This window comes from Meriones unguiculatus, chromosome 1 (assembly GCF_030254825.1).
Source record: "Meriones unguiculatus strain TT.TT164.6M chromosome 1, Bangor_MerUng_6.1, whole genome shotgun sequence".
Taxonomy (NCBI): Eukaryota; Metazoa; Chordata; class Mammalia; order Rodentia; family Muridae; genus Meriones; species Meriones unguiculatus.
The window spans coordinates 55,481,093-55,507,893 of NC_083349.1; the positions used below are offsets into that span (position 1 = coordinate 55,481,093).

Genomic DNA, 26,801 nt, shown 5'->3' on the forward strand with positions numbered 1-26,801 from the left:
ACCATTTTAGTACTGACTTGAAGAACTGTCTTTTTTGTTTGATTGGGTTGGGTTTTGTTTTGTTTTGTTTTTGTTGTTGTTTGGTTGGTTGATTTTTGAGACAGGTTTCTTTGTGTAGCTTTTGCTGTCTGTAACTCGCTCTATAGACTAGGTTGGCCTTAAACTCACAGAGATCCACGTGCCTCCACCTCTTGAGTGCTGGAAGGCATGTGCCACCACTGCCCTGCAAAAAACCATCTTTACATTTATTTACTATTATGTATGTAAGGACCATTTCTTCCACTCACATATTCATGTAGTCTTACCTTGTTTTTGTTACTAAATTTAAGTATTAAATTATGAAAGGTAGGAGGACAAAATTTACACTCCTGTGACTCTTTTGCACACATCTGGACTTAAATCTCTATAGAAGGGTTAGAGTGACAGTCATAAGTATATAAAATAGAGCAAAAACCTGTTTTCTTAATTGCAGCTAAAAGCACTGACAGATGCTACCAAGCTAGCAAGCAAAAATACAGAAATAAACCAGTTAACCGGAAAATCATTAAAAGATTATTATTGGCAGATAAGGTAGGTTTTTTAGTGAGTCCTGCATGTATCAAACATTTATTGTGTCTTCTTTAGATGACATGTTGTGCTTGCTTTGGGATATATAAAATGTTTTAAATAGAACTTCCTGCTCTTTAAAAGATTACAGAAATATTGCTAGTCTTAAGACTCGTGTTTGTGTAGAAACATTTCACAGAACTACAATGATAAAATACTGGTAGGTTTATTATCTATTGATAAAAGATTACCTGGTGAAAAACTTTCCAGAATTTGTGAAGAGGAAGTCTAGAGCTGGAGAGCAGATGTGGTGGTTTGAATAGGTATGGCCTCTATAGATTCACATGTTTGAATGCTTGGCTCATAGAGAATGGCACTATTAGGAGGTGTGGCCTTGTGGGAGGAAGTGTGTCACTGTGGAGGCAGGCTTTGAGGTCTCTTATGCTCAAGCTTCACTCGGTGTAGAATACCAGTTCCTCCTGCTGCCTTCAGATCAAGATGCAGAACTCTTGATCCCTCCAACACCATGTCTGCTTGGATGCTGTCATGCTTCCCACCGTGACGATAATGGACTAAACCTCTGAAACTGTAAGCCAGCTCCAATTAAAGGTTTACTTTTATAAGAGTTACTTTGGTCATGTTGTCCCTTTACAGCAAAGGAAACCCTAACTAAGAGAGTAGTGTAGGCTTAGAGTTTTTCAAACACCTTTATTTAATGTTCTTTAACAACTCTGTCTCCCTTCTGTCTGACCTTAGGTAGGAGATTAGTAAGAAAGGGGCTGTAGACCTCTTTTAGCTACTTCCTGCTGATTAGGGTTGTGAGGTTCTTTACCAATCTCAGTCACCAGGCTACCAGCAGTCCAGTCAAACAGCAAAGCAGCAAACCACAGCATCAGCAGCAAACAGCAAGCAACAGTAGCAGTGGTGGTATCGCTCAGCAAAAGTGGCAAAACTCTGCCAAAGCAGCACAAGAAGTTCTCTGGAGCATTTCACTCTGTGAAAACCAGCAAAGCCATTTGAACCGTTGCAAAGTGTAGTGATGCAAAAAGCATCTCACTGTCTGTGGGTTTCTATTTATCCCTTCTCAGAATCCACATAAGGATGTTTTCCAGCTGGTGAAACCCACGTCCCTCGCACAAGGTAGTTTCCAGCTGACAAACATGATGCACCTTTTCACAGGGGCTGTTTGTTTTCCGAAGGGGGAAAAGCATTACCACATCCCCACACTTGGAACCAAAACAAAAACATATTCACATAACACAACTGAGTTTCCAAAGAAATCAGAAACTCCACTTCACAGTAGAATAACTGAAAAGGAAACACTCGAGGACTTGGTTTAAAAGCAGGTTTGAGCAGACAGAAAAGTCAATGAACTTGAAGATAAGTGTATGGAAAGTTTTTGAAATAGAAAATCACAGCCTGGGCAACCTGAAAGCTGTTGATAACAGTATTGGGTTGTTGATAACAGTATTGAGAAGGATGTGGGCTCCTCTAAAGTTGATTAGGCCATGAGGGGCCCGTGGTCATGGGTGGTGGGTTTTAATGTCTTAGTAAAAGTGCTTTTGAGAATGGACTCTGTCCACCAACAAGGAAGTGATACAAGTTGAATATTGAATGGAGTTTCCCTACCCTCCAGTACTTCAAATAACAACAGTCACTCCCCAGCACCTTCCTAGAGTGTCTAATACTCAGGGTTGTCCTCATCATTGCTTCTCATCAAAACCTCTTAAGATTCTGAGACCTAGGGGTCTTCCCTGAGGCTGATGCTCCAACCAAGTAGCGTGTATGGAGATAACCCAGAACCCCTGCACAGAGGTAGCCCATGACAGTTCAGTCTCCTAGTGGGTTCCATAGTAATGGGAACAGGGACTGTCACTGAAATGAACTGATTGGCCTGCTCTTTGATCACATTCCCCTGACAGGGGAGCAGCCTTACCAGGCCACAGAGGAAGACAATGCAGCCACTCCTGATGAGACCTAACAGACTAGGATCAGAAGGAAGGAAAAGAAGACCTCCCCTACCAGTGGACTTGGGGAGGGGCATGAGTGGAGAAGGAGAAGAAAAGGAGGGATTGGGAGGGGAGGAGAGAGGGAACTACAGGGGAGATACAAAGCAAATAAAGTATAATTAATAAAAAAAAAAGATTCTGAGACCTGAAAATATCTGACCTGTTCCTAAATTAGCGACTGTGGGGCTGGAAGGAGAAAACTTATGGGAGCACTCTTTTGTATTAGAGTAGATAAAAGCACTAACTGGTTTACACTGTTTTGTCATGAATAGTAGAGTCCCAGCCAGAAATGATCTAAGTGTCACATAGATAGCAAGAAACATCACCAAAGTTCCAGGGCCTCCCAACCCCCTTTACTCTTCCTTTCTTCCAGCATCTTTTATGTGTTCCTTTGGGATCTTGCAGACTCCTCAGCTAGGAGACTACTCTGTTTCCAAAAAGCTCACATTTTAGCAGAGCACTTTTGGATAGTGATAACATCTGTGCAGAGCATATTTCTACTGGGTTTTCAGTGGATAAAAGGAAAGCATCTTAAGATAGAGGTTTCAGATGTGGGTAAAGTGGGCAAGTGGATCAGTTCAGGCCAGTATGTTCTTCTACAATGTTCCAAGTGACTTACAGTTTACAGTTCTAATCTAGCAGCCCACTCTTGGTCTGCAATTATTTTCGCAGCAACACAAAGCAGCTATATGATACAGAAAGGGAAAAGGACCTCTGCCTGCTGCACAGTGTTTTACAGACTTGGAAACAGATGAAATCTCTCCGGCAAAAGCAAGGATTTACAAGCACCCCAGTAAAACTGCAGTTCCATAGGTAAGTGGCCACTCAATTTGTGCCCATTGGTCTCTGAGGAAGTCCTGTGAATACTGAGGATTCACACTGGGAAAAGATGTCGAAGAAACAATTGTTTCACATACTCAATAAAGGCCCATATCTTGAATATGTAAACAAATCTTGCAACTCAGCTAGAAAGTAGCTTGATTTAAAAGTGGCCAAAGGGTTTGGACAAAGGCCATATGGTAAGTGGATGGAAGATGAACACATGAAAATATGCTTTTCAACAAGCCAGAAAGGAATGTAAGTTAAAGCCACAACAAAACAGTGTTAACATAACCTGTTCAAACGGTTGAAAATGAAAAAGTTATTAACAAATGCTGCCAAAGATGCTAAACAGCAAAAATCTCCACTCGTTGCTGATGGGCACAGAAGTGGTTTGGCACCTTAGAACAAAGCTGAACATGGACCCAGCAATCATACTCCACATAATAAAATATGCTATATATGAAATGTGGTAAAGCATAAGTAATTACATTGAGTCATAAAAGTATACCTACTAAATGGGAATTCTAATTCAGAGTTAAATTTGTTAATCATGTAAGTATTTATGAACTCCAGAGTAATAACTAGTTCCCTTCTGACAACCCAAGTGGGTTCCATAGTAATGGGAACAGGGACTGCCTCTGACATGAACTGATTGGCCTGCTCTTTGATCACCTCCCCCTAAGGGGGGAGCAGCATTACCAGGCCACAGAAGATGACAATGCAGCCTCTCCTGATATGATCTGATAGACTAAGATCAGAAGGAAGGAGAAGAGGACCTCCCCTATCAGTGGACTTGGGGAGGGACATGCGTGAAGAAGGGGGAGGGAGGGTGGGATCAGAAGGGGAGGTGGAAGGGGGGAGGGAGGGGCTTATGGGGGGATACAAAGTGAATAAAGTATAATTAATAAAAAAACAATAAAAACAAACAAAAAAGATTAAAAGGAAGCTGGAGAGATGGCTCAGAGGTTAAGAGCACTGTCTGCTCTTCTAGAGGTCCGGAGTTCAATTCCCAGCAACTATATGGTGGCTCACAACCATCTATAGTGAGATCTGGTGCCCTCTTCTGGCATGCATGCAGACAGAATGTTGTATAGACAATACATAAACCTTAAAAAAAAATTAAAAGGAAGCTCAAGCTCCTATTGATTCAGGGGTTTTCCATGCTGGGTTTGGGTTTACAAACTGAAGTGCTCACCGGTGGTTCTCAAGCATCCAAACGCCACCGCCCTCTAATACAGGTCCTCAGACCGTGGTGATCTCCAGCCCCAAAATCATTTCATTGTTACTTTGTGCCTGTGATTTTGCCTCTGTTGTGATATGTGATCCCTGTTTGACCCCAGGAGACTCATGACCCACAGGTTAAGACCTGCTGATATGCATGAACCTGGACTTGGTATTTAGAGTAACTGGCTCTCTCTACCTTTAGAAACACATACACACACACACACACACACACACACACTCAAAGGGGATTGAGAACTGCTGATCCACACGAATTCTCAGTATTTACTAGTGCTGTGGTTTGGATTCATTAGCTGCTTGAGAACCACTGGTGAGACACTGAGAATCACTGAGAGGTGCCTAAGCTGAGAAGGTGAACGCAAGCCATGCAAGAGGAGACCCTGCACTTACTAAACTAGCCAGAATCTTGTCATTTTCCAAATGGTTCAGAATAAAAAGTCCACAAACCCAAGACCACTGTGCTCAATAACCGTCCTGAAGGGATTCTAGATATAACAGCCTCTTGGCACATAACTAATAACACCCAATAGAGATTCACTAATAGCTTCCTAATAACGCCAGTTCTCCAGATTCCTGTCCGTTAGAGTTGCCCAGGACCCATACTGTCTGCTGTTCCTTTTCAATTGGTATGGTGCATGGTCTGAGCCCAGGAATGTTAAAACTGAATCTCCCTAAGTGATTTACTGTTTTACAAAGGTTGAGAGCCATTGCATTACAGAACAGTTAAGTCAGCTGATTCACTACTGATGGATCAGAGAGAAGCAATGCCGGTTATCCTCTGTCTCACTGCCAGTGTTTGGGTGTACACTTTACATAAGACACCAACTGCATACAGCCCTCCACTCAGCCTGACTGTGAGATGAGAGTAGATGCTTCAGTCATTGACAGAATTCTGTAGTGACATTAGTGAGGATGGGTTTTCAGTTCGTGTACCTTGGTCTCAAGCCCATATAAGTAACATCCTTGTGTCCTCTTTCAGAAGGATAGAGCATATAATCTTTCAAATAGCTCTACTAGAATATACTTCACACTTTATTATTGTTATTGTTATTGTTGTTATTATTATTATTATTATTTAGTATAGTCCCCCAGTCTAAGAGCACTTCCATCATCCCAAAGAGAAACCATTACCTTCCCGTTTGTAATCATCCCACACGTGTGGATAGGTCTCCCGCGACTTCTCTTTGGTGAGGAATTGCTGGATCACGTGGTAATAATCTGCTTAGCATTCGGAGGAGCCACCAGACTGCTTTCCAGAGTAGCTGTGCCCTTTTACCCTCCAAACACAGCATACATTGTCCCAAGTGACCCCCTTCCTAAAGCTTAAAAATAGAAACTGAAACTTTAACTGAAAAAGCACCAAACCCCATAATCAAGAAAAGTCACTTCCCAGGACGGTTACTTTCTGAAAATGTTCCAGGCGAGTGGAGCTTTGTTGCACTGTAATGGCACCCACTGCACGGAGCTATGAGGACTGAGACATAAGCCCAGTTAGTGCTGAGAGCTACAAGGCCGACAGGAGCAGAAATAGTCCCAGCACTGAACTTCTTACGTTAGTACATCAGCCCCAGGGAACAGCTGGGACGGGCACTTGCAGTCACGAGCCACCTACCTCTACACCAGGTTGTTTGCATGGTGTAGAGGATTGCAGACATATGGCCTTCAACCCTCAGTGTACATCTCCCCATTACTCTGGCTGCTTTCTCACCCCAAGGAGAAATGCCCTTCGAAAAGGCTGCAAATGCTGGTGGGCAGTTTTGCCAGCGAGGAAAAGAAGCAGTGAAAACTGCAGAAATGCTTAGGAAGATTTTTTTTTTTCCTTTCAAGTCTATCTGTAACAACTCCCAAACACCCTATATTGCTTCTCCTCTAAACAAAATTTTTATTATATAATTTTCCATTTATTTATTTAATCATTTTATAGCCTGATACCAGCCCTCTCCTTGCTCTTTAAGCAATTTTGTTTATTGTTAATTAGGATAAAAATGAACACATGGGATGAGCAGAACCAAGCGGCGCTGTCAGAAGTACCTGGGGAAAAGAGTAAAGAGACGCCTTTTCAGAATGAAGACACAGAGGAGGTATGTAGGCATGACAGCACCCACTCATCTGCCTAGTTAGGATATTTTGTTGCTTGCTCCATGCTTCTTGGAATTGGCAACAGATACCACACAAGGACAAGGGTAAGCAGTTTACCCGGGAAATTATATGTCTCTCTGTTTTTGGTTTCTAGACCCTCTCTGATTCAGCTTCAGACCTTGAAGGAATGGAGATAGAGAGAACAAAGCCAGTCGCTCTGGTGCCACAACTCTCTTTCACAGCAGAATTGACGCACTTAGCCAAGTGTTCCTTGTAAGCACCGTGGAGAACTCTTTCTTCATTGCCGGTTCATTACTGGCTGCCTTGTTTGCAATAACAATGTCAGATCTCTTGGGTACCGTTTGTTTGATCCTGCTACGTTTGCATATCCACATTTTCACATTTCATTGTCCCCATGCTCAGTGAAGTGTGATGCGGTTCCCATCTTGGAAGTGAGGGAGTTTATTCTAATGGAAGGTAAAGTGGCTCCAGGCGACATATCAAATACATTCCTGAGGGAGGACACAAACCATTTTAAGTTGCCGTAAAACCTATACTGTCTTCACTAGCAAGCCTGATATATTAGTAAGTTTTATACTTTGTCTCGGTAGTAATTTTTATTCAGGTAGAGATGGGGGATATGAAGCCACTGGTAAATAAGATTATATTGTCACTTTGCTCAGTGTAGAACACTTATGAAAACTGCTCCACATCAAGAGGGCCCCTTGGACAGTTTCTTCCTTTGACAGTACAAATTCCATTTCTTCCCAGATCCTTCCCTATGACATTATGCGTAAACAAATATAATACCCACTTTGCTCACCCCCTAGGCTTATGGATCCCGACTCCCACAAACAGGATGTTTCAGCTTAGTGCACTGAACAAGGTTTCCACATCTCTGTCCCAGAGGAGGCAGGATAATTGATCTTTGAATATTGTGAATGCATCATTTAGCACAGAGTTGGAAGATGGATGATACCCCCATAAATATTCACATTTATAAGTGAATGGATGGATGGTTATATTGAAAGACAAGCACAAAGAATAGCAGACAGAAGGGCACCATTATCACACCCTTTTTCTGAGCATAGAGGTACAGCAGAAAAGCAACCTTTTACTCGTCCTGTAGCTTCTTTAAATGAGGGCCTGAGAAAATTTATTAGGTAAAACATGCACAGAATGCCCATGAAAAAGAAGGCAGGGAGATGAATCATGAAAAGAAATTAGCGAGCATATGGGAGGGGCCGCAGTAAAGATACTGCCAACATGATCTGCGCCATTTGGGGGAAGGTTCATATTGTGAACAAGAGAGAGAAAATATCCAGAGGCATCTAGAAGAGGCCAGAGAAGAGAAAAAGACGTGGACTGGACATGTCAGGGCGATTTACGGGAGGAGAGAGAGCCAGACAGCAGAGAAGAGAGTAGTGAGACAGTGAGAGAGAGAGCAGGGGGTGGACAAATCATGCAGATTGTCTCTTTTTTTATAATATTATATATTTTTATTTTGGTGTTTTCAAGGTAGGGTTTCTCTGCGTAGCCCATGCTGTCCTCGAACTTACGGAGATCTGCTTTCCCTGCGCCTCCCAAGTGCTGGGTGGGATTAGAGGCATGTGTCACCACCTCGCTTAAGGTTGGGATAATGAAATCATGCAGATTGTAAGGAGGACAGCTGGGAGGAAGGACTCCTTTTGGGGATGGTAAAGCCATTTCACAAGTTCCCGAAGAATGCTGGCTTCCATTTAACTGCCAGAAGTCCTCCTAGAGACCAGCTTGAGCTCATTTCTAGACCTATGGAGGGCCTGAGACAAAGGGAAAGAGGATCTGCATGTCAGAAAACCTGGAAAAGGCTTAGTGGGGTTACGGCAAAATACAGGAAACAGCTTTGCCAAGCAGCTGCCATCAAACAGTGTGGCTGCCTCCTTCACAGGTGAACAAGACCAGCTCTTTAGAAAAGAGTAAAATGTTGATGCCAAGGCCAGAAATGGAAAGAATACAGCAATGGGGGAAGGATTTAAAGATGGCTCACAACAGAAGACAAGGGGCACTGCTTCCTGGAGATAATCTAATTCTGAGATGGTAAATTTTCATAATGTGGAAAGCACAGCCTAAGATCTATAAGGCCCTCAGCAATTAGGATGTCCACATAAGATTTGACTTTCAAATATGCTTGGTTTATTCAAACAAACACATAATACCATGCCGATATAAAAAGTTAGAACACACCTCACAGGGAATGATTGTTTGGGCAGAAATGCTGCTGTAGGGTTTCACCGGGAAATCTTCTCTGGTGCAAACACTCTGAACCTTGTAGGCTCAACCCACATCTGCCATAAGTCCTTCAGCTGTGGCAGGCAGGAGGATGGAGGTTAGAGGCTGGAAGTCCCCAAGAATGCTGGCCAGTGGCCTGTATGAGGCCAGTGACAATGCCGGAAGTTCACCGGCTACAGACGCCAGGGCCACACACAGTCTCAAAGTCTCCTGTAGACTTTGATAGAAAGTCTACAGAAGCCGTGTCCTGGGAGCATGGCAGTGTGACCCTAGAGACCCTTTCCAAAGTTCCAATTTTTTATCATGACGCTGGACAGTAGGTTTAGGCTATCAGGGCTCACTATTCTGACTGGTTCATCAATACCATCTTGGGGTTACTTCATTAGCATATCAAGGCCAGACCCGGGCTAGGCTCCTATTTGAGATGGCCTCCCAGGAGCTTGTTTCTAAGGCCTGCCTCTTATCCTAGCTGCCCAAAATGGCTTTTGAGTTACACAAAATGTTTTCTGAGTTAATACAAAACGTTTTTTTTTTTTTTTTTTTAACTTATGTTCCTAACACATAACCTATTTGTGAGTTTGTTGTTAAAACTACTACTTTTGGAGGACAACACGCAGGGCAGCTGAAGAAATATGTTTGTTCCCTGACCTTTTAGGAGGGTTACAAGAAGGTGGATAGACAAACAGTGGGAGGAGATACTCTGACCCACCCATAAACTGAGGGGAGGTTTCAGGCCTAGGCCTGGGGCTTCCAATAACAGTACTAAGATCAAGCCTTAAGCCTCACTTAGATCCTTTGATTAGGTCCGTGAATAGGCATAGAGAGGCTGGGATCTCCTGTCACTCACTGGGAGATTTCATGACCAGCAACTGTTTCCATAGAGAACTCAGGAAACTCAATAGTGTCTCTTATTGCAGTGTTCAGAGAAAGAATGGCTTCTCCGTGGTCTTGCAGGAAAGGGGCAAACCCAGCCTAAAGCCTAAGGGATTTACAGAAAGGAACAAAGGAACACTTGAGCTTGTGTGTGTTGTTGTTAATGATGATGATGTCATTTTTAAAAAACATCCTAAGATAATTTTGGGGGAAAAAATAACATATTACATTGTCTTCGCTTTTGTAGTGGGCTATCTAATAATTTTTTTTTTTTTTTTTTTTTTTTAGATATGAGCAAAAGAGGAGAGCCAAAATCCAGAAGCTTAGATATTTTATCAAAATATTTTACAATGGCAAACAGGTTTCCTGCACTTCAGTATCTCCCCTACAATTTGATTTTAAAGTCATGTTTCAACAAATTTTTAACATTCAGCTAATATACTGGCCCGAAACAATTTGCTTGGAGGTATGCCATTGTTATTTGTGTTTCTGTCTAATTTTATGCTACCTGTGTCATTTTTTTTTTCTCGTAAACTCCTGTTATATATGGCAGGTTATTTCTTTCATCTTAAGGAATGTGATTTCCATAGCTAACAATGTATTTACAATTAATAAATGCATAATCCACCTCCGCTATGGTCTTTCATTTCTTAAGTACAAATATTTGTTTGTCGGTGCTCCGCATAATTCTGTTATAATTCACGGTATAGTTCTGTTTCACTAATTATATTTCCGCCAGCCTGGGCCTGCAGTGTTGACTCTGAGTGAATTGCTTGAGCGGCAATAAACCATAGAGCTGTTGTGAATGTCAAACAGTCGCTACACACTTTCTCAGCCCTGACTTGGTTGCTTCATTATCTTGCCATGTTTGTTCTTCATCCTTTGTTGTTGTTGTTCTTTCTTCTCCTCCTTTTCCTCCTTCTCATTCTCCTCTTTCTTCAACTCCTCCTTTTCCTTCTCCTCCTTTTTCTCCTCCTTCTCTTCCTCTTCCTCCTTCTCCTTTTCCTCATTGGCCTACTCCTCTTCCTCCTCGTGGGTCCCTTTAAGCCATCAGGTAGATGCACACCCGACAAACCCCTGATCTCATAGACTCACATGTTTGAACACTTAGTCCTCAGCTGGTGGCAGTATCTGGGAAGGATGTTGAAGCCTTAAGGAGCCTTGCCGGAGGAAGTGAGTCAATGTAAAATACAAAACTGAGGTTTTCTAGCCTGAACCACTTCCTGTCTGGCTCTGCTTTGTGAATACAGCTGCACTGTGGCCTGCCAGCTTCCTGTTCCTGCCTTAACTGTGTGAATGAAATGTAAGAAAACAATGCTACTTATACGTGCAATGATACAAATGTGTTATTGGGTGTTCTATTTTTCTATTGTTCCTGTTTTACATTTTGATGAGATGTCAACCTTTTGTTTTATATTTAGGTCTACGAAGTAAATAAAAGGACAAACTTACTGGTCAAACTATATCTGCCTTTACCTAACAAGACAGAGCTGAAAGGCAAGACTGTCCTGGAATATACAGAATTTAGTTCTGATAAACTGGTCCTACCTATGGATGGAGGCGTAGGAAGCAGTGAGTTTGTTTAAAATCTCCTCCCTTTAGCTTTCTTCATGTGTACCAAATCCTAAATGACCATTTGTGAATAAAGGGTCCTAGATGGGTGTTCTGCAATAAAACTTTTCCTGGGGAGACTGAACACATGTCTACTCACCCCAGACAGGGAGCCCACAACAGACCAAAGTAAGGATATCACCAAAGTACAACTTTGTGAGCCAGTGAGTTTTATTGAGGTCACTTGTAGTAGCAGAAATGACTCAAATACAAGTTCATCATCAAGGCCTCCAAAGCAGGGAAACACACTGCATAGCCTGCAGTGCTCACTGCATAGCTCAACATGTTGGGGTTTGTCTTTTCTAGATGCCCCAGTTGGTCTAAATCTCTTCAGGCTGGTTTCTGCTTTCCCCAGGCAGCTGGTCTGGTCTCAGAGTCTTCTTTGCAGGTCAGTCCTTCCTCTCAGAAGGACTCTCAGCTTCTGTTGCTTATTGTAGCAAGGAGGGGTCCTAGTGAATCTGTTCAGTTTCAGGGACTTCCTGAAGCTATTTTGAGTTGTTTACCTTTCTGTTTAAAGAGTTTCCTTACAAAAGTAGAATGTTTCCATCTGAACAAAATTTACTTAATACTGGCTATGGTGGCACCCACCTGTTATCCCAGCTCTCAAAAGCCCCCAAAAGATAGTGAGTTCCTGGGCTCTATGGCAAGTCTCAACAAACAAACAAAGCAAAAAACTCACCCGCACGCACGTGCACGCGCGCGCGCGCGCGCGCGCACACACACACACACACACACACACACACACACACACACTACACGAGGTGTCAAAAACTAAATCATTTAAAACTTTTATCTTGAATCAGGTCTTTGAGAAACTTAAAACATTGTGATGAACATGAACACCTGTGCTTTTTCTAGTCCTATGGAGGAGAAACAGTGTGGGTTCTGGAATATGAGCTCTGATGTGTGTGTGTCGTGTCTTTTGTCAATTATTCTTTCCTCGTTCTTGAGACAGAGTCTCTTATTGAACCTAGCTGCTGGTCAGCAAGCTCCAAGGGTCTGCCTGCCACTGCCTCCCCAGTGCTGGGATTGCAGAGGTGTGACAGCATGCCCAGCTCCTTGAGATATGAACTCAGGTCCTACTCAGAGAGCTATCTCCCCAATGTGTCTGACTTTCTCTCTTATAATGACCGTAAGAATATTACAGGATATGTCTGCTATCTTAAAACAGTAGAGAAGGTAAAGAGAAAGGAGAAAAAGGAATCAAAAAAAGGATGATGGAAAGAAGGGAATTTTCTATCCCTCTGTTATTCAATTGACTTCACTCTTCTCCCAAGTAGATTGGTTATCACATCTCTAAGAACAAGGACTTTTTGTTTTGTTCGGTTTTGTTTTGTAGGCTTAGATTTTTTTTCAAATACCTTAAATGCCTTTACCTCCCTTCCAACTCCCCATGCCCACCCCATCTTAGGTAGGACATTAGTCTGGGAAAGGGGCTGTAGATCTCTATTCTCTACTTCCTACTGATAAGGGCCAATGGGTTTTCTGAAGATTACCAAACTCCCAGTGGTCAGAATACCAGCAGCAACAGGTGTCAGTAGCAGTGGAACGACTCAGTAGAAGCAGCTAGACTCTGTGCAAGTGGCACACGCCTGCCAAAGTAGCAAAACTCTGCCAAAGCAGCACAAGCAGTTCTCTGGAGTGTTTCTCTCTGGGAAAACCAGCAAAGGATGTGAACCGTTGCAAAGCATAGCAACGCTAAAGCGTAGAGATGCAAAACCAACATCATCTCACTGTCTGTGGGCTTCTATCTATCCCTTCTCAAAGTCCACACAAATGTGTTTTCCTGCCCACAAAAAAATCCCTTGCACGAGTTGATTTTCAGCTGACCAACATCACCTGCCTTTTCATGGGGGCTGTTTTCTGTGTGTGTGTTGGGGACGGGGGGAGAACATTCGCACATCCACATGTAGGACCCAAACAAAAAACATGGTGACATGACACAACTGAGTTTCCGAAGAAACCAGAAACTTCCACTTCATTTCCTTTTTCCCCAAGATGCCTTTCTTTCCTCTTCTTAGGAGCTTTGGAATCTATTTGTACCTATTTCCTTTGGTGCAAAGGAAGAGAGGTGTGAACAAGTGAGCAAGGAGGAGGCAGGAGAAAATGTGTAAACAAAGGAACTGGGACAGTCAGGCCAAAGAACATAGTCTGCTTTGGTCCAGATAGACCCAAAAATCCTTTTTCTCCCATAGGAACCTAGAAGCTATACAAAAGATGGTAACATAGCAATAGGTTCAGATAGTGGCGGTAAACTCTCAGCACTCTGAGAGTTTATGTTGTGTTTGTGGAGGGGTATAGAAGATACAGGAATGTAAGGAAAGGGAATTCTGGCTCCTTTAAAAAAAAGTTTTATTCCATGTGTGGAAAGTGTGTATGTGTATGTGCAAACATACACATGCTCACTCATGGATGCCAGAAAGAGGCATTGTATCTCTTAGAGCTGGAGTTACAGGCATTTATGAGATGCCCAGTGTGAGTTCTGGATCCTAACTCTGGTCCTCATGATTGAGTGACAAGTGCTCTTAACTACCCCTCTTCACCCTGTCTGCCTCTTTTCTTTTTCTTTTTTTTTTTTTCTTTTTCTTTTTCTTTCTCCTCTTTTTTCTTTTTGCCGTCAATGATCCTTCCTTACTGGAAGCCAGTCCCAGGAAGAACGGTTACAAAATCCCAGAGTAAGAAATGGAGAGCTGCTCATCTCCATGCTTGGCTCAATATTTTCCTCTCATTTTCAGCCTAAGGCAGTCCTTCTTGTGGTATCTTAGAGAGGAGATGAGGGGTATCCGGGTGGAGGCCAGAGGCTGCTAGTAGGTGACTTTCCGCCATTGCTCTCCACTCTACTTTCTTCTTAACTGAGTCTCTCTGAACCTGAGGCAGCAGTTTGGCAGGGCAGCTGGGTAGCTGAGCTTCAGGATCCACCTGTCTCTGCCTCCTCAACTCTGGGACTGCAGACAGCTTTCATGTGGGTTCGGAGGATCCAAACTCATCTTTATACGTGCATAAGAGGCAATTTACACACCGAGTCAACCTCACGGCCCCTCAGCTTGTGCATTTCTAAGCCAGTGGTGTGTCCTAAATGTTTTTTATTTTTATTTTTATTTTTATTTTTATTTTTTAAAACAGATGTGCCTTTTAATCTCGAGGGAGGTGAGAATGAAGAAGTTTGCCTTTTAACCTCAGGAAAACTTAGCTATTCCCTCTCATGGGCTTTAGATGAAAATGGAATCCCGCTGACACCTGTGTCACAGTCGCTGAGATCCGCTTACTCTAGGTATGAACTTGCCCTGTTTGAAACCTCCTTCTTCATCCCAGCAAGACGTCCCATGAAATATGTGTATAAAGGGGGACGCAAATAGCAGTTGGGTGTTGACTTTTCATTTGACTCATCCCACTGTGACGGTGTTTTGTAGGATGTTGTGTTTTTTCACTACTGAGGTCTACAGTCACATGAACCCACATAGTCAAAGAAGAGAACTCTTCCAAGTTGTCCTTTGACTTCCATGGTTGCTATGGCATGCATGCATAAATAAATGTGAAAATAAATACACAAAACAAATAAATGTGAAAAGGTATTTTAAGAACATTGAGTTTAGGTTGTGCTGCACTTGTTGAAATGTACTAGAACGTAATGTGATTCCATAGGCAGTATAGGCCAGATACTCTTCTTCCATGGTCCCAGGGATAGAATCAGGTCATCAGGCTCGGTAGCAAGCACCCTGACCCGCTGAGCCATCCTGCCAGCCCCTTAAGTTTACTTCTCACACTGTGTGCTTTCTTGATTTTGCACAAGCAGATATTTGGATTAAAATTTTAGTTTTGTGCATCACATAAAATATTTAACACATTATTATGCCTAGAGTTTACAAAGTACATCTAAAAGCACTGCTACTCTGTAAACTGTAAACTGGAGATGGCACAGATGAATATCTACAGCGTTTTACCCTTACAAAGCTATATTGTCATTTAAGATAGACCCTTCTTGGAAAGCTATGGTGAAATTAGAACATGAGGAGTACCAGTCTACATATCATAGAGATAGATTCTATATTATCATTAAATACAGGATGTGGCTAGATTTACCTCCAGGTTCCTACGATTGGCAGGCTTTGGCCTGTGTAACATGTGTGTATATTGTATGTGGCATCACAAAATATTTTCTCCGCATTAGTGTGCTTAGGAATGTTGATGCGAGAAGTGTTCCTGGACTCCCGTGGATCGTGAATTCACAAAAGCTTTGTGACTGGGCAGATGACATCAGGATTGATCCAAATAACCCAGAGTATTCAGATATAACAGAACTTATTATGGTAAGTTTTAAAAACTATTAATGCTATAAATATATTTTATTTTCTCATAGGCATCTTGTACATTCCTCCATTATTAGCTGTGTGTTTTTCTAGACACTTGGGGTGCATATAAAATGGAGGGCACATATGCTTTTCAATCAGTTTAGAATATTGAAAAGGCATTATAAATGTAACAAACAAAATGACTACTTTAGACCTGACGGCTGGCCGGCTGACCTTTAAGCTAACATCTGTTAAACATCTGTTAGATTCTAACCATATTATTAGGTCCTAAAAATGCCAAGATGATTTATCAAGAGGACTTCAGTTGTTCTCTTGCACTCAGCCACCATGATCTGGACCCTTGTGGCCATCCCCACAACAACTGAGCTGCTCTGTGTTGCTAACATGCTTTATTCTGACCTCCTTTCATCGCTGCCACAGCTCCTCTGAGGATACGGATGGCAGCTATCATATCCACTCCCCAGGCCTGGTACTCATATTCCATCTATGACCCTTTCTGTTACACAACACTGAAGTTTTCTTTTTCTGTCTAGGTCATGCTCAGACACGCTAGAAAGCCATGTCAATCAGAGGGTGTATTTCCACAGGTCATATGCCTCCGTAGGTTCGGTTGCTCCTCCCTTCCTTACTCAGACCAAGTAGGACCACACTGTTCGTGGAGCAAAAACAGTATTCTGAAGTAATTCTTGAACCAAAAATAATTTCGTAAGTAAAGACTTTGCATGTTCCTGTTTTACAGTACTTGAGACACAAAGGACAGGAAATTCCAAAATATTTCCGTCTCGAGCAGTTGCAAGATGAATTTAACTTTGTGTCTGAGGAAGAAATGAAAAGGAGCAAACGCTTCCAGCTGCTGCAGCTGAGAAATGCAGGCCAGCTAGATCTCTTCCTCCTGCAGCAGATGCCCCTCTATGACAGAGAGATTCCAGACATAGTCTTCCAGGTACTTGGCTCCCGTTCAAACACAGCTCACCCTATGATAGAACTAGTATCACGCTGATGTAAACCTATCTTCATCCCAGTTTTAATTTTGGTAACTAATAGTTAACACAGATTTTTAACTTTCTCTGTAAATATTGAAATTGTACAGACCACCTAAATCTCATCATGCTCTTACCTGGACTTTACAATGTAGTATTATCCAATCTACTTAACAGCCCACACCCTTTAAGTGTATTCTAAATTGATGTAACTGATGTATTTTTGTTCTCATAAAACATATCACCAATTTCACAGCAGTTCTGGAGAGGAGTCATAAAACACTATCCCGAGGAACATAGATATTAATTGTAAAGTGTATGTCAACTTCGGATCTTTAGAATCCAAAGCAGAGACAAGAAAAGTGCTGGTCTTGCTGGGTCACGCGCTGCAGCCAGCTGAGCTCAGCCAGTAAGACAGGTGTTGCAGTAAATAATAGACGAGGGTTGGGCCGTTTAATGTTTATTATCAGCCCTAAGATTATCAGGGTGCTATTTTCTAACCCACTATCACAAAGAATAAGACACAGACACTGTTAGATTTTATAATTGCCTCATTTCCCTTAGGGTGGGCAGATATTTCACCAATGCTGTCTCAATAATCTCACAGCCCATCTCCCAGCCCCCATCCAATGCTAGCTACCTTAATCTTCCTCATCTGAGTCTTTTCATGCCATTACTGAAGTCCTTCCTCTTGGCCCATGAGGTTTTTTCTCCACATTAACCCACTGTGCCATCCTCCTTCCTCCTCTCTTCTGTCTTCTGTAGCCACAACTACCCCATTCTGCCCTGCCCCGGTATCAACCAATCAGGTATGTCTTAGGCAGGTTTACAAAACAAGGATGGGTGTAACCAGGTTTTGAGGGCCAGTAACACTCATCAGACCAACCTCCATCAGACAGGTCTCTTCCCAACCACACCTGCAGGGAGTTCCTGGTGGCTGCCATCAACCCTCAACCAGGGGGATATTTGTGCCATGGATGAGTAAATGTTCCAAATAGGAGCTTCTCTTCCCATGTCAAAAGGGCCTGTGTTTAAATACTTTAGCAGCCCACCTCCAGCCTCTAGGTGGGGATTGTAAAAGTGGATGGCTGTGGGAGTGGCCAGCTGTTGAAACCCAGCACTGAAGCTTTGTAAGAGATAGTTCAAAAACAACTGCTTGCCCATCTCTAAGGAAAACCCCTGTTGTAGGTTGGTGACAGCAGGCTTGGATAAAAATGCCAGATTTTGATGTCCACTCAGCCATTTAGAAGCTACACAAATAAAAACTAACTGTGCAGGACTCAGCTCATCATATTTAAAACTCAAGTTGTAGTGGGAACATGCTCAGATCCCAGTCAGGACTGTCGTGGAAGCTCCCTGGGTGTGGCTCAAGAGACAGATGTCATTTTCAAAATGACATTTCTTTCTTGCTCACCACTACAATTTAGAATATCACTGGGCCTGTCAAATGCTTCAGGGGTTAAGGGCACCTATTGCCCAGCCTGACAGTCAGAGTTTGATTCCTGAGACCCATATGGTAGAAGGATCCAGTCCTGAAAATTGTCCTCCACACGGAGGTGCATACACTAAGTAAATAAACACAAGTAAAAGATCAGAGGACTTCATACCAGAAGAAAGTGGAATATAGGCATAAACTTGTCTGGGCCAGGCCTCAGTGAGAGAATCGTAAAGGATGGTTTGTCCTGACACATGTTTGCCACCGTCTTTGTGCTGGAATGGAAACAAATAACAGCATTTCTTGTTGGAGCACACCAGATCGATCCCTGTATTACATTCAGGCAAAACTAACCTAATTCTCTGTTCAGGAGTATGAAAGTCAGGCGCAGAGGGATATCTCCATTTCAGATGTGAACTCCATTACTGCGCAAAGGATTAATTCTGTCAAATTTCTGAGAAAGGTAATGTCAACCTATTTGATATACTTTTGTGAGAGTCCATGTGCTGGGCACATGGTAGACACTTTCCACAGAGAGTTGGATGGGCAGCGCTCTTCAGATTTCCTTCTGTGTTAGTTGACTTCGTCACCAATGAACGCTCTGTGGGAGCACAGCCCAGCTCCTGTTTAAGCAAGAATGTTGCAGTGTCTCCCTTGCACCTCATCCTAACTGACACTGCACTTTAAAACCAGGCTTAAGATGTGCTTTAATAATGAGTTTGCCATCTCGGAAAGTAGAGAAATGTGCTTGCTCTTGAGGAAAGAGAACACATACTACTTTACCTGTTCTGGGAAGTCCAAGAGGAAGGTGAGCTGGTTCTACCAAGGTCTAAGGTACTAACTGCTGAGGATGTCTGAAATGTATGAACAAATCCTAGGTAGGAATCTTAAGAAAGCTGTGTAGCTATGTAGTTAGATGTAAACTTGTGTAAAGACTGTGCTCTCAATTTAGTTTAAACCTACAAATTAGGTAGGTTCACATGCTAATACTGGAATTACAGATAATGGAAACTGTTCACCCTATATTTTTTAGGTCTATAGGTTTTCAACCCTTCTAAACCTATCATGAGGACTAGTGTTAGAGGAGAGGAAGGAGTTTCCGAGGCTACAGTAGTCTTTGGAAGAATAGGGACTTAAGCCAGGTATAGTGGCACATAACTGTACTCCCCACACTTGGGAGGCTGAGTGAGAATTCCAAGTTCAAGGCCAACCTGGTCCACTTAAGATCATGCCAGCCTGTGCTATATACTGAGACCCTGGCTCAAATTTTAAAAAGAAGAAGAAAAGGTTTATATCAACAGTGGTAAAACTTTAAGCTCTGACTAACTCTCTTGCCATGCTGGTGGACTAGGAAGTTAAAGTTAGCATAGGATGGACTTGAGGGAAAGACAGATTTCTTCTAGTCTATGGGTCAGGGATCATGTTGGTCATTACTGACTGTTGTGGGAATGAGCTCCCAGGCCTGTCTTTTTTTCTTAGTGAAGACTCATTCTGGCAGTGCAAACTATGAGTTAGATGGGAAAACTGAGCGAGGATTTGGGATAAGATCACGTGAAAGGAAAGGAGGTAGAAAGAGTTTGCTTTGGCATAACTGCGTGCTGCTGCTGATTTTAATAACAGTAGAAATAGCTGTGCTTTCACTGACCCACCTCCCTTCCTGCTCACTGATTGAAATATCAAGGAGCAAAGTACACAGTGCCGCAGAAGCATTGTGACTACGTAGTCTTTAAAACAGAAACACTCCATTTCTTTTAACTTCTGGATTTGTCTTTAGATGAGAAGGTTGATAATGAAAAAAATCATCAAAATCAGCAAATTTAACTTGTCAGATATTGTGGCTGACTACGAAGAAATTGTATCTACAAGGTACTTTAGAACTATTTTCTTTTTAAGATTTATTTTTGTTTTTATCATTTATATAGCGTTCTGCCTGCATGTGTGCCTGGAGGCCAGAAGGGGGTGCCAGATCTCATCATAGATAGTTATAAGCCACCTTGTGGTTGCCTGGGGATTGAACTCAGGACCTTTGGAAGAACAACCAGGGCTCCTAACCTCTGAGCCATCTCTCCAGCCCCACTTTAGGACTATTAAGTATGAAAGTAAAGCTTTAAGCTAGCATCGTCAGACTCCTCTGGTTCTCTGTGCTTTATATTTATGCCACATGTCAAAACTGCAGCTCCAGAATGCAGGGTAAGGTTTGGTGATGAAATGTATCTGACCACTTTAGATCACCTACTTGACATTGCTGTAGTTGTACAATACTTTAGAGAAGGTTGGGTTCTCTCTCTTTTTGGGTAGTTTCTAGGACAAGACAGAAAAAGAAAAGAGCGTTTCTGTCCCATTTCTTTTGTTGTTCTGGGGTTTTCTTGCGAGACTGCTACTGGATGAGCTGTGGTTGCTGTAAGCCCATCCTCTCGCCCTGCAAACCCGAGTCCCCTCCATGGTGCCAGAGCGCTGGGCAGCACAGGGGCAGGTGCTGGAGACTTTGCTGGACTGTCTCCATTCTTCAGTGGCCACAGTGAATCCCAGGCATCAGATGTGGATCTGATCCCCTCCAGAGGCCACATGAAAATTCTCAGCATCAGCAGTAGGGTTCTGACTGCTGTGGGGCGCTGAAAGCCACAGCTGTGTATTTCCAGACCTTGAACAGAAACTGCTGTGACTATCAAACCATAAGTCCACAGATTTAGGTTGTCAGCATGGGCAAATAACTAGTTCAGAGCAATGGAGTATATTGGAATGTTAGTCATTTTTGAGAGAGTGATTGCTTTAGAAAGCAATAATAATGGTGAAAGATAAATGTTTTATAGCTTTTTCTTGCTGCCTTTTACTTCTTTTTGAACCATGTAGCCACAGATCTGGTGTGATTATATGCCTTCCTGGCATGAGGGGACACACAGCCACTTCTTTCTAAGCTTGGGAAATGAATTCTACTTCGGGCTGAAAAGAACTCTGCCCCCCTTCTGTAACAGACATAATACGATTCAGAACAATGGCCTTACTAGCAATTATTTTAAGCACCGTATTTAAAATGATGTGATTCCCTGTATATGAAGCTGATCACTTTTTACTCTTTAGCCAGTTGACAGATGTGATTTGTAAGTTCATTGAACCACGAAGGAAGTTAAAACCCCAGAGGAAAGAAAGAAGAAAAGTCACGGTACAGAGCATCTCTGATGGAGACATCAAGATTCTTGTCAGGATCCTGAGGGCCTATAACATTCCTACCAGAAAAACGGTGTCTTATAGGTAACGCTCCAGGGTCTGCAGTAGCAGAAGATCTCTCCTAAATGTGAGAAACATACCTCCTTTGTGAAACTTTGTGTTTCATTAACATTTCAGTGCATAATACCTAGAGATGTAGCCCAGTGGGAGAGCACTTGCCAAGCATCCGCAGTGCTGTGGGTTTGATGACAAATACACACACATACATACAAGTCACATGCGTAAAATGAATGAACTTTTAAACTTACTCTCAATGTCACATATTAAGAGCCCTATAGTAGCTCAGGGATAGAGCTCTTGCATAACATGCTCAAAGCCCTGGCCCAGAATAAACTGCCTGAACAAAACAAAAAACCGTACAGGGGATGAGATTCCCAAAGCAACCTTAGTGTGTGCTCTGGAGATATTTGCCACACAAGCAAATCTTCCACATCACCAAGTCATTCCCTCTTGTTCCTGTTTCCTGTTGTGAGTTTTTGATATTTCTGCTGCCCACCACTCCATCCACTGTCACGGCAGTGAGCCCTCAGTGTTGGAAGAAGAAAGATGGGAAAAGCAAATGGAACATGCGCCTTGTTTCAGGAAAGTCTCCCGATGGAAAGGCTTGTGTGGTCGGAGTCCCCACAGAGACAGCCTGTTCTGCTTAGGATCTGTAGAGAACTCTGCCAAAGCAGGCTCCCACCTCCCTTTCCTGTGTGCACTAAGTAGGTTTTCTTTGTATCTCTTGGGACCAAAATAGACATTACCTATGAACGGCTAGCCAGATGAAAGCTTCACGAATATTAAGTACCCATCTCATTAAATGTATCCTGGATATTTAGTGTCAAGGATGGTTGATAAATATGAAAATTACTACCCAAATGCCCAAGGTATATCAGATAGTTCCCTATTCCATGTTTGCCACATATATGCTTTGCTTGCTTGCTTTCAGCTTAGTACAATTCATGGATTCTATCTGTGAAAAACAAATATTTTGCTTACTGGCCATTAATATAGATCTAAAACCTCTTAGAGGTTTTGCCTTTGTTTTATAAACTACAACCTTATTCCTTTACACAACTAATTATTTTCACAACCAATGCACATCTTAATGGCTGCTTGTGAAGAAAGGACAGAAAGTTGCTACCGTTCTCTATAACCACCATTCTTCAGAAGAAAATATTCTGACACCAAAAGAACTAGGGAGGCTCTATTCCCACAAATACCACTTGGCTTTACTTTTCCCTTGGTGCTGAAAACAAGTAAATATGTTGCCACATAGTAGATCTAGCTTACACTTCAGCAGTTAGGAGCCACTTCTCCAGAGCAGTGACAATTGCCAACCTGATATGACAAAAAATAAATAAATAAATAAATAAATAAATAAATAAAAAATAAAACCACCTCTGTAAGACCCAGGATAACCCTCATGCCTGCCAACACCTATGTTAAAGCTGTCTCCATGTTGTTTCTCCTGAAGAACTTTGAGTATGCCTACTTACCTGAAGTCATCCATGTCTCGCCTCAGACACCAAAAAGCAACCAAATTCGTAGCTTCGAATGACATCTTAAATGAGGTATGTAAAGTCTTGTAAAGTTTAATATTGGCTGATTGCTCTCAGTTGCACCTGGCTCCCAGCTGGTCTCTTCATCTCTACATTTTTCAGATTTCATTATTTTCCTCTAACACAGTAAAGCAATATTGAAAAATTACCTTCTTTTTGAATGTAATTCATATTGTCTCGTTCTCTGCTCTAGGGTCCTATACAACAGGTATAAACTCCCCACTCACACGCAGAATCTTTGATAGTCTCACTCTTGTCTGTCAGCTGTCCTCCTGTCTGTCCTCTGCACAGCCATGTTGTCTTGGCTTCCAGTACTTGTTCCCTTTGCTGGGAGTGGCCTCTACCCATCTCCCTCCTCTTGGCCAGGAAAGCACCACAGTGTTGCAAAGCCCTAGCTCAATCAGGATTTCCTCGTGGTGCTCATCTGGTCCTCCCCCACTCCCAGAAACACGCCCATACCCCTTCCTGAAATGCACAGCCACAAGCCTATTCTCTTGCTGCATTGCTCATGCTCTGTGGCACTTATTTACTTGCTTATTTTTTCCTGGAAAACTTTAAAATCTTTAAAGAAAGGTTCTATTTGTCTTTAAATCTTTGAAGAGTGCCTGACATATAACAGGACCAATGTTTATTAAATCAATGACTAAATAACGGCTACTGGAAGAAAGAACTATGAAAACTAAGGAAACCAGTTGCCATGTAATCTCTCAACCTTTTGCTTTTCTTTATTGTGTAAGAGATTATAAAAACCTAGTCCTTGTCTGCTCTGTATTTCAGGATACTGTGCACCCTTTCATAGAAGTTTCTTTTCAACACACTGTATATCAAACCAACACTGCAAACGGATCTCACCCATGCTGGAATGAAGAAATCAAGGTAGATTTCACGTAAGTTGGAGTTCATTTTCCTGCAGTTTCTAGTCAGAATAACTCTGAGGTGTTATGGGAGCATGTTCATGTATGATTGGGTGTGTGTACATGTGGAGGTAGGAACCATCTACCTTTTTCAGTGGGAAGAGGTTGTTATGTGAAATTTTTTGTGACACGAACAAATGTCTGATCACCCCAGACAGGAAACCAGTGACAGACCAAATTTCACCAAAATCCAATTTAGAAAACCCATGAGTGTATTGAGTCCACTGGCATGAGTATAGATGAGGGGTTACTTACAGAAGCATGGGGGACTTGAAGGCAGCGCCATCAGAAACCGCCCCCCCCCCCACCCAGCTGGATGCTAGATCAGGAAAACTGCAGTCCTAGAGTGCGCTGTGGAACCTGTAGGCAGCTTGGTGGTCACAGAGTGCTTTCCTCAGCAGTCCTTACTGCTTATATAACCTCAGAGGTGGGCGTTGTGAATCTAGCATGTTTCAGGGAGATTTGTGAGTTGCTTACTTCATGAGTCTTAAACAGCCCCCATCTAGGGTAGAAATGCTTCAATTCCAAGGATATAACTATAGAGCACAGGGTATCTCATTGTTGTAGTACTCACCGGTCCTTATCAGTTAATTGATACTGGACAGAAAGCTGTGTAGGCTTGCAGGCGTGGGTTTTCCTCTTGAGCTATGTGAAGAAACAGCAAGAAGATCCTCACCAGACTCTGCATACGTTCTATACTTTTAGCTTTCATAATTGTGTGTGTGTGTGTGTGAGAGAGAGAGAGAGAGAGAGAGAGAGATTTCAAGTCTTTTCTACAAGTATCCTCACCAGACTCTGAATAGGTTCTATATTTTTAGCTTTCATAATTGTGTGTGTGTGTCTGTGTGTCTGTGTGAGAGAGAGAGAGAGGGAGAGAGAGGGAGAGAGAGAGAAAGAGAGATTTCAAGTCTTTTCTATAAGTTATCGTGTGTCAGGTGTTTTGTAACTGCAGCATTAAATACACTAAGACACTTTCATCCATTTATTTGAACTTCTATATAATCTACCACTGAGCAAAACCAGCATGATTATTTAACCCTTTCTTGTCTTCCTTTTGCCCCTTTTGCAAACAGTGTTGTTCTGTAGACTCTTGCACTTCTCTTCCAAAGCACATTGTTTGTAGTCAGTCAGTGGCTCTTCAGCATTTCAAACATTACCGTTTCCTAGACAGCTTCTTAAACGTAGAGTGTGGACCTACCTCCTCAGCTTCTAAGTTTGTGGGTCTCGGGCAGGGCTCAGTAATGCCGTGCCTCGCGAGATTACGCAGCACGTATGTGCATAGCCAGCAGCGATCTTCCTCCTTTTAATATTGGCAGCCACTGATGTTAATGTTTTAGATTGCATTCTGTCAAGAATGAGAAAAACCACATTTCCTGCAGTATTCCTGCACGTAAAAGACATTTTAATGAAAGTTAATAAATCAGATTTCAACTTTCCGAAGAAACATGTCCCCATGTTTCTGCTTGCTTCAAAGAAGAGAAGAAATGAGTATGGGCTCAAAAAAAAAAAAAATCCCATAACTAAGTGTGTTTAGAAGCACCCCACACATGACCAACAAAACTGGGTCAAACTCCATGTCTACTTTCTCTGATATTGCTGTGCTTACTGCTAGGTACACAGTCTGCGGTGTACTCCATGATCAAGTGGCCATAGCTGCTAAACACATACACATTTTTCAGATAATATAACTAACTATAAGAGCATTTTCTATAAATATTTTATATCATTTCATAGTCGATATGATATTATCATCAATGAATGTGATTATTTTTATATATGTTTTATCTTGTTCCCATGTTAACATAAAGCCTCTTCTAACAAATGTCAAGGAAATTCAGAAGAACTGACATAATTATCATGCTCTCTGTGCTAATGATTTGCAGGTAGTATGGGCTTTCTTATACAAGATTCATCTCTCGGAGTGAAAGCCCCCAGACACTGACTGGGATGTGATGGGGTAGGGGTAGGGGAGGCAAGAAGGGAAGGATGAGAAGAGGGAGGGAGAAGGACAAGAGGGGAGAAAATGGAAAGAAGCACATTTGCTGGAAAAGTGTTTAAATGAAGAGAGATGATTATGTGTGTTTGGAAATACTTGGATTATTAGTTTAGACATTATAATTTGGAGTTGATTCTGGGGTTGTTTGTTAAGACAAGGTCTTGCCATGTTGCCTGGATGGGCCTACACCTCACTATATAGAGGAGGCTGGCCTTGAACTCCTGTTCTTCCTGCCTCAGCATTCTGAGTGCTTACATTGCGGTCATGTGCCAGGGTGCCCAGACAAATGCACGACATTGAAGTAGTTTAATTAAAAGAACATAAAAGAACCAGTAAGAGACATAAATTTCTAAGTGAACTAAAGGGAAGACTATAGAATGCTGACAGTTTTGTGGTTCTAGCAGTGAGAAAAGCCAAAAATGCAGTAGGAACCAGAAACTCAGCTACGGATCCAGCCGTTACCTTTTTGTTGTCTGTGATAGAAGATCCCATTCCATCTCCTTTTTCCCTGTGACATTCTAGTGAATAAAGTCTATATGTAGGACCATGGAGTAATACAGTGTCTGCCTAGTATGCATGAGGCCATGGGTTCGATTCACAATACTGGAAAATTGAAAAAAAAAAAAAAAAACACAGGCAGAAAGTGACAGTAAATAAAGGATAATTGGCAAGCTCTGCTTTGGAGGGGGAATTGTGACAAAATTTGAGGAAAGTCTGAATAGACTGTATAACGTAAGATAATGCAGAGGACTTGGAAATTTAAGGTATATACCAAATGGACAAACTGAACGGAGTCTCAAAGTGATTCTCATCCTTTCTCATGCCAGTACAGGGCTGTACATATGCATTGCCTTCCCTGACTCAGCCTGGGCATTTCTAGCATGAAAAGAAACCCCAGAGGAACAAAGTAGGAGAATTAGCTTATTTTAGGGAATATTCAATTTAAA

The 26,801-nt window shown here is 42.2% G+C and overlaps 1 protein-coding gene across 1 annotated transcript in view; it reads left to right on the forward strand.

The window, feature by feature from the left end:
* The window catches only part of Cc2d2b (coiled-coil and C2 domain containing 2B), a 72,503-nt gene that overhangs the window by 19,203 nt on the left and 26,499 nt on the right, over window positions 1-26,801 (forward strand). Inside the window, exons 11-24 of the mRNA XM_060389299.1 lie at window positions 473-570; window positions 3,228-3,368; window positions 6,598-6,700; window positions 6,853-6,971; window positions 10,128-10,305; window positions 11,261-11,411; window positions 14,574-14,721; window positions 15,619-15,757; window positions 16,500-16,703; window positions 18,546-18,638; window positions 19,950-20,041; window positions 21,254-21,424; window positions 22,860-22,956; window positions 23,722-23,831. Of these exons, the coding sequence (XP_060245282.1) occupies window positions 473-570; window positions 3,228-3,368; window positions 6,598-6,700; window positions 6,853-6,971; window positions 10,128-10,305; window positions 11,261-11,411; window positions 14,574-14,721; window positions 15,619-15,757; window positions 16,500-16,703; window positions 18,546-18,638; window positions 19,950-20,041; window positions 21,254-21,424; window positions 22,860-22,956; window positions 23,722-23,831 (1,844 nt within the window). The remainder of the gene's footprint in view (window positions 1-472; window positions 571-3,227; window positions 3,369-6,597; window positions 6,701-6,852; window positions 6,972-10,127; window positions 10,306-11,260; window positions 11,412-14,573; window positions 14,722-15,618; window positions 15,758-16,499; window positions 16,704-18,545; window positions 18,639-19,949; window positions 20,042-21,253; window positions 21,425-22,859; window positions 22,957-23,721; window positions 23,832-26,801) is intronic.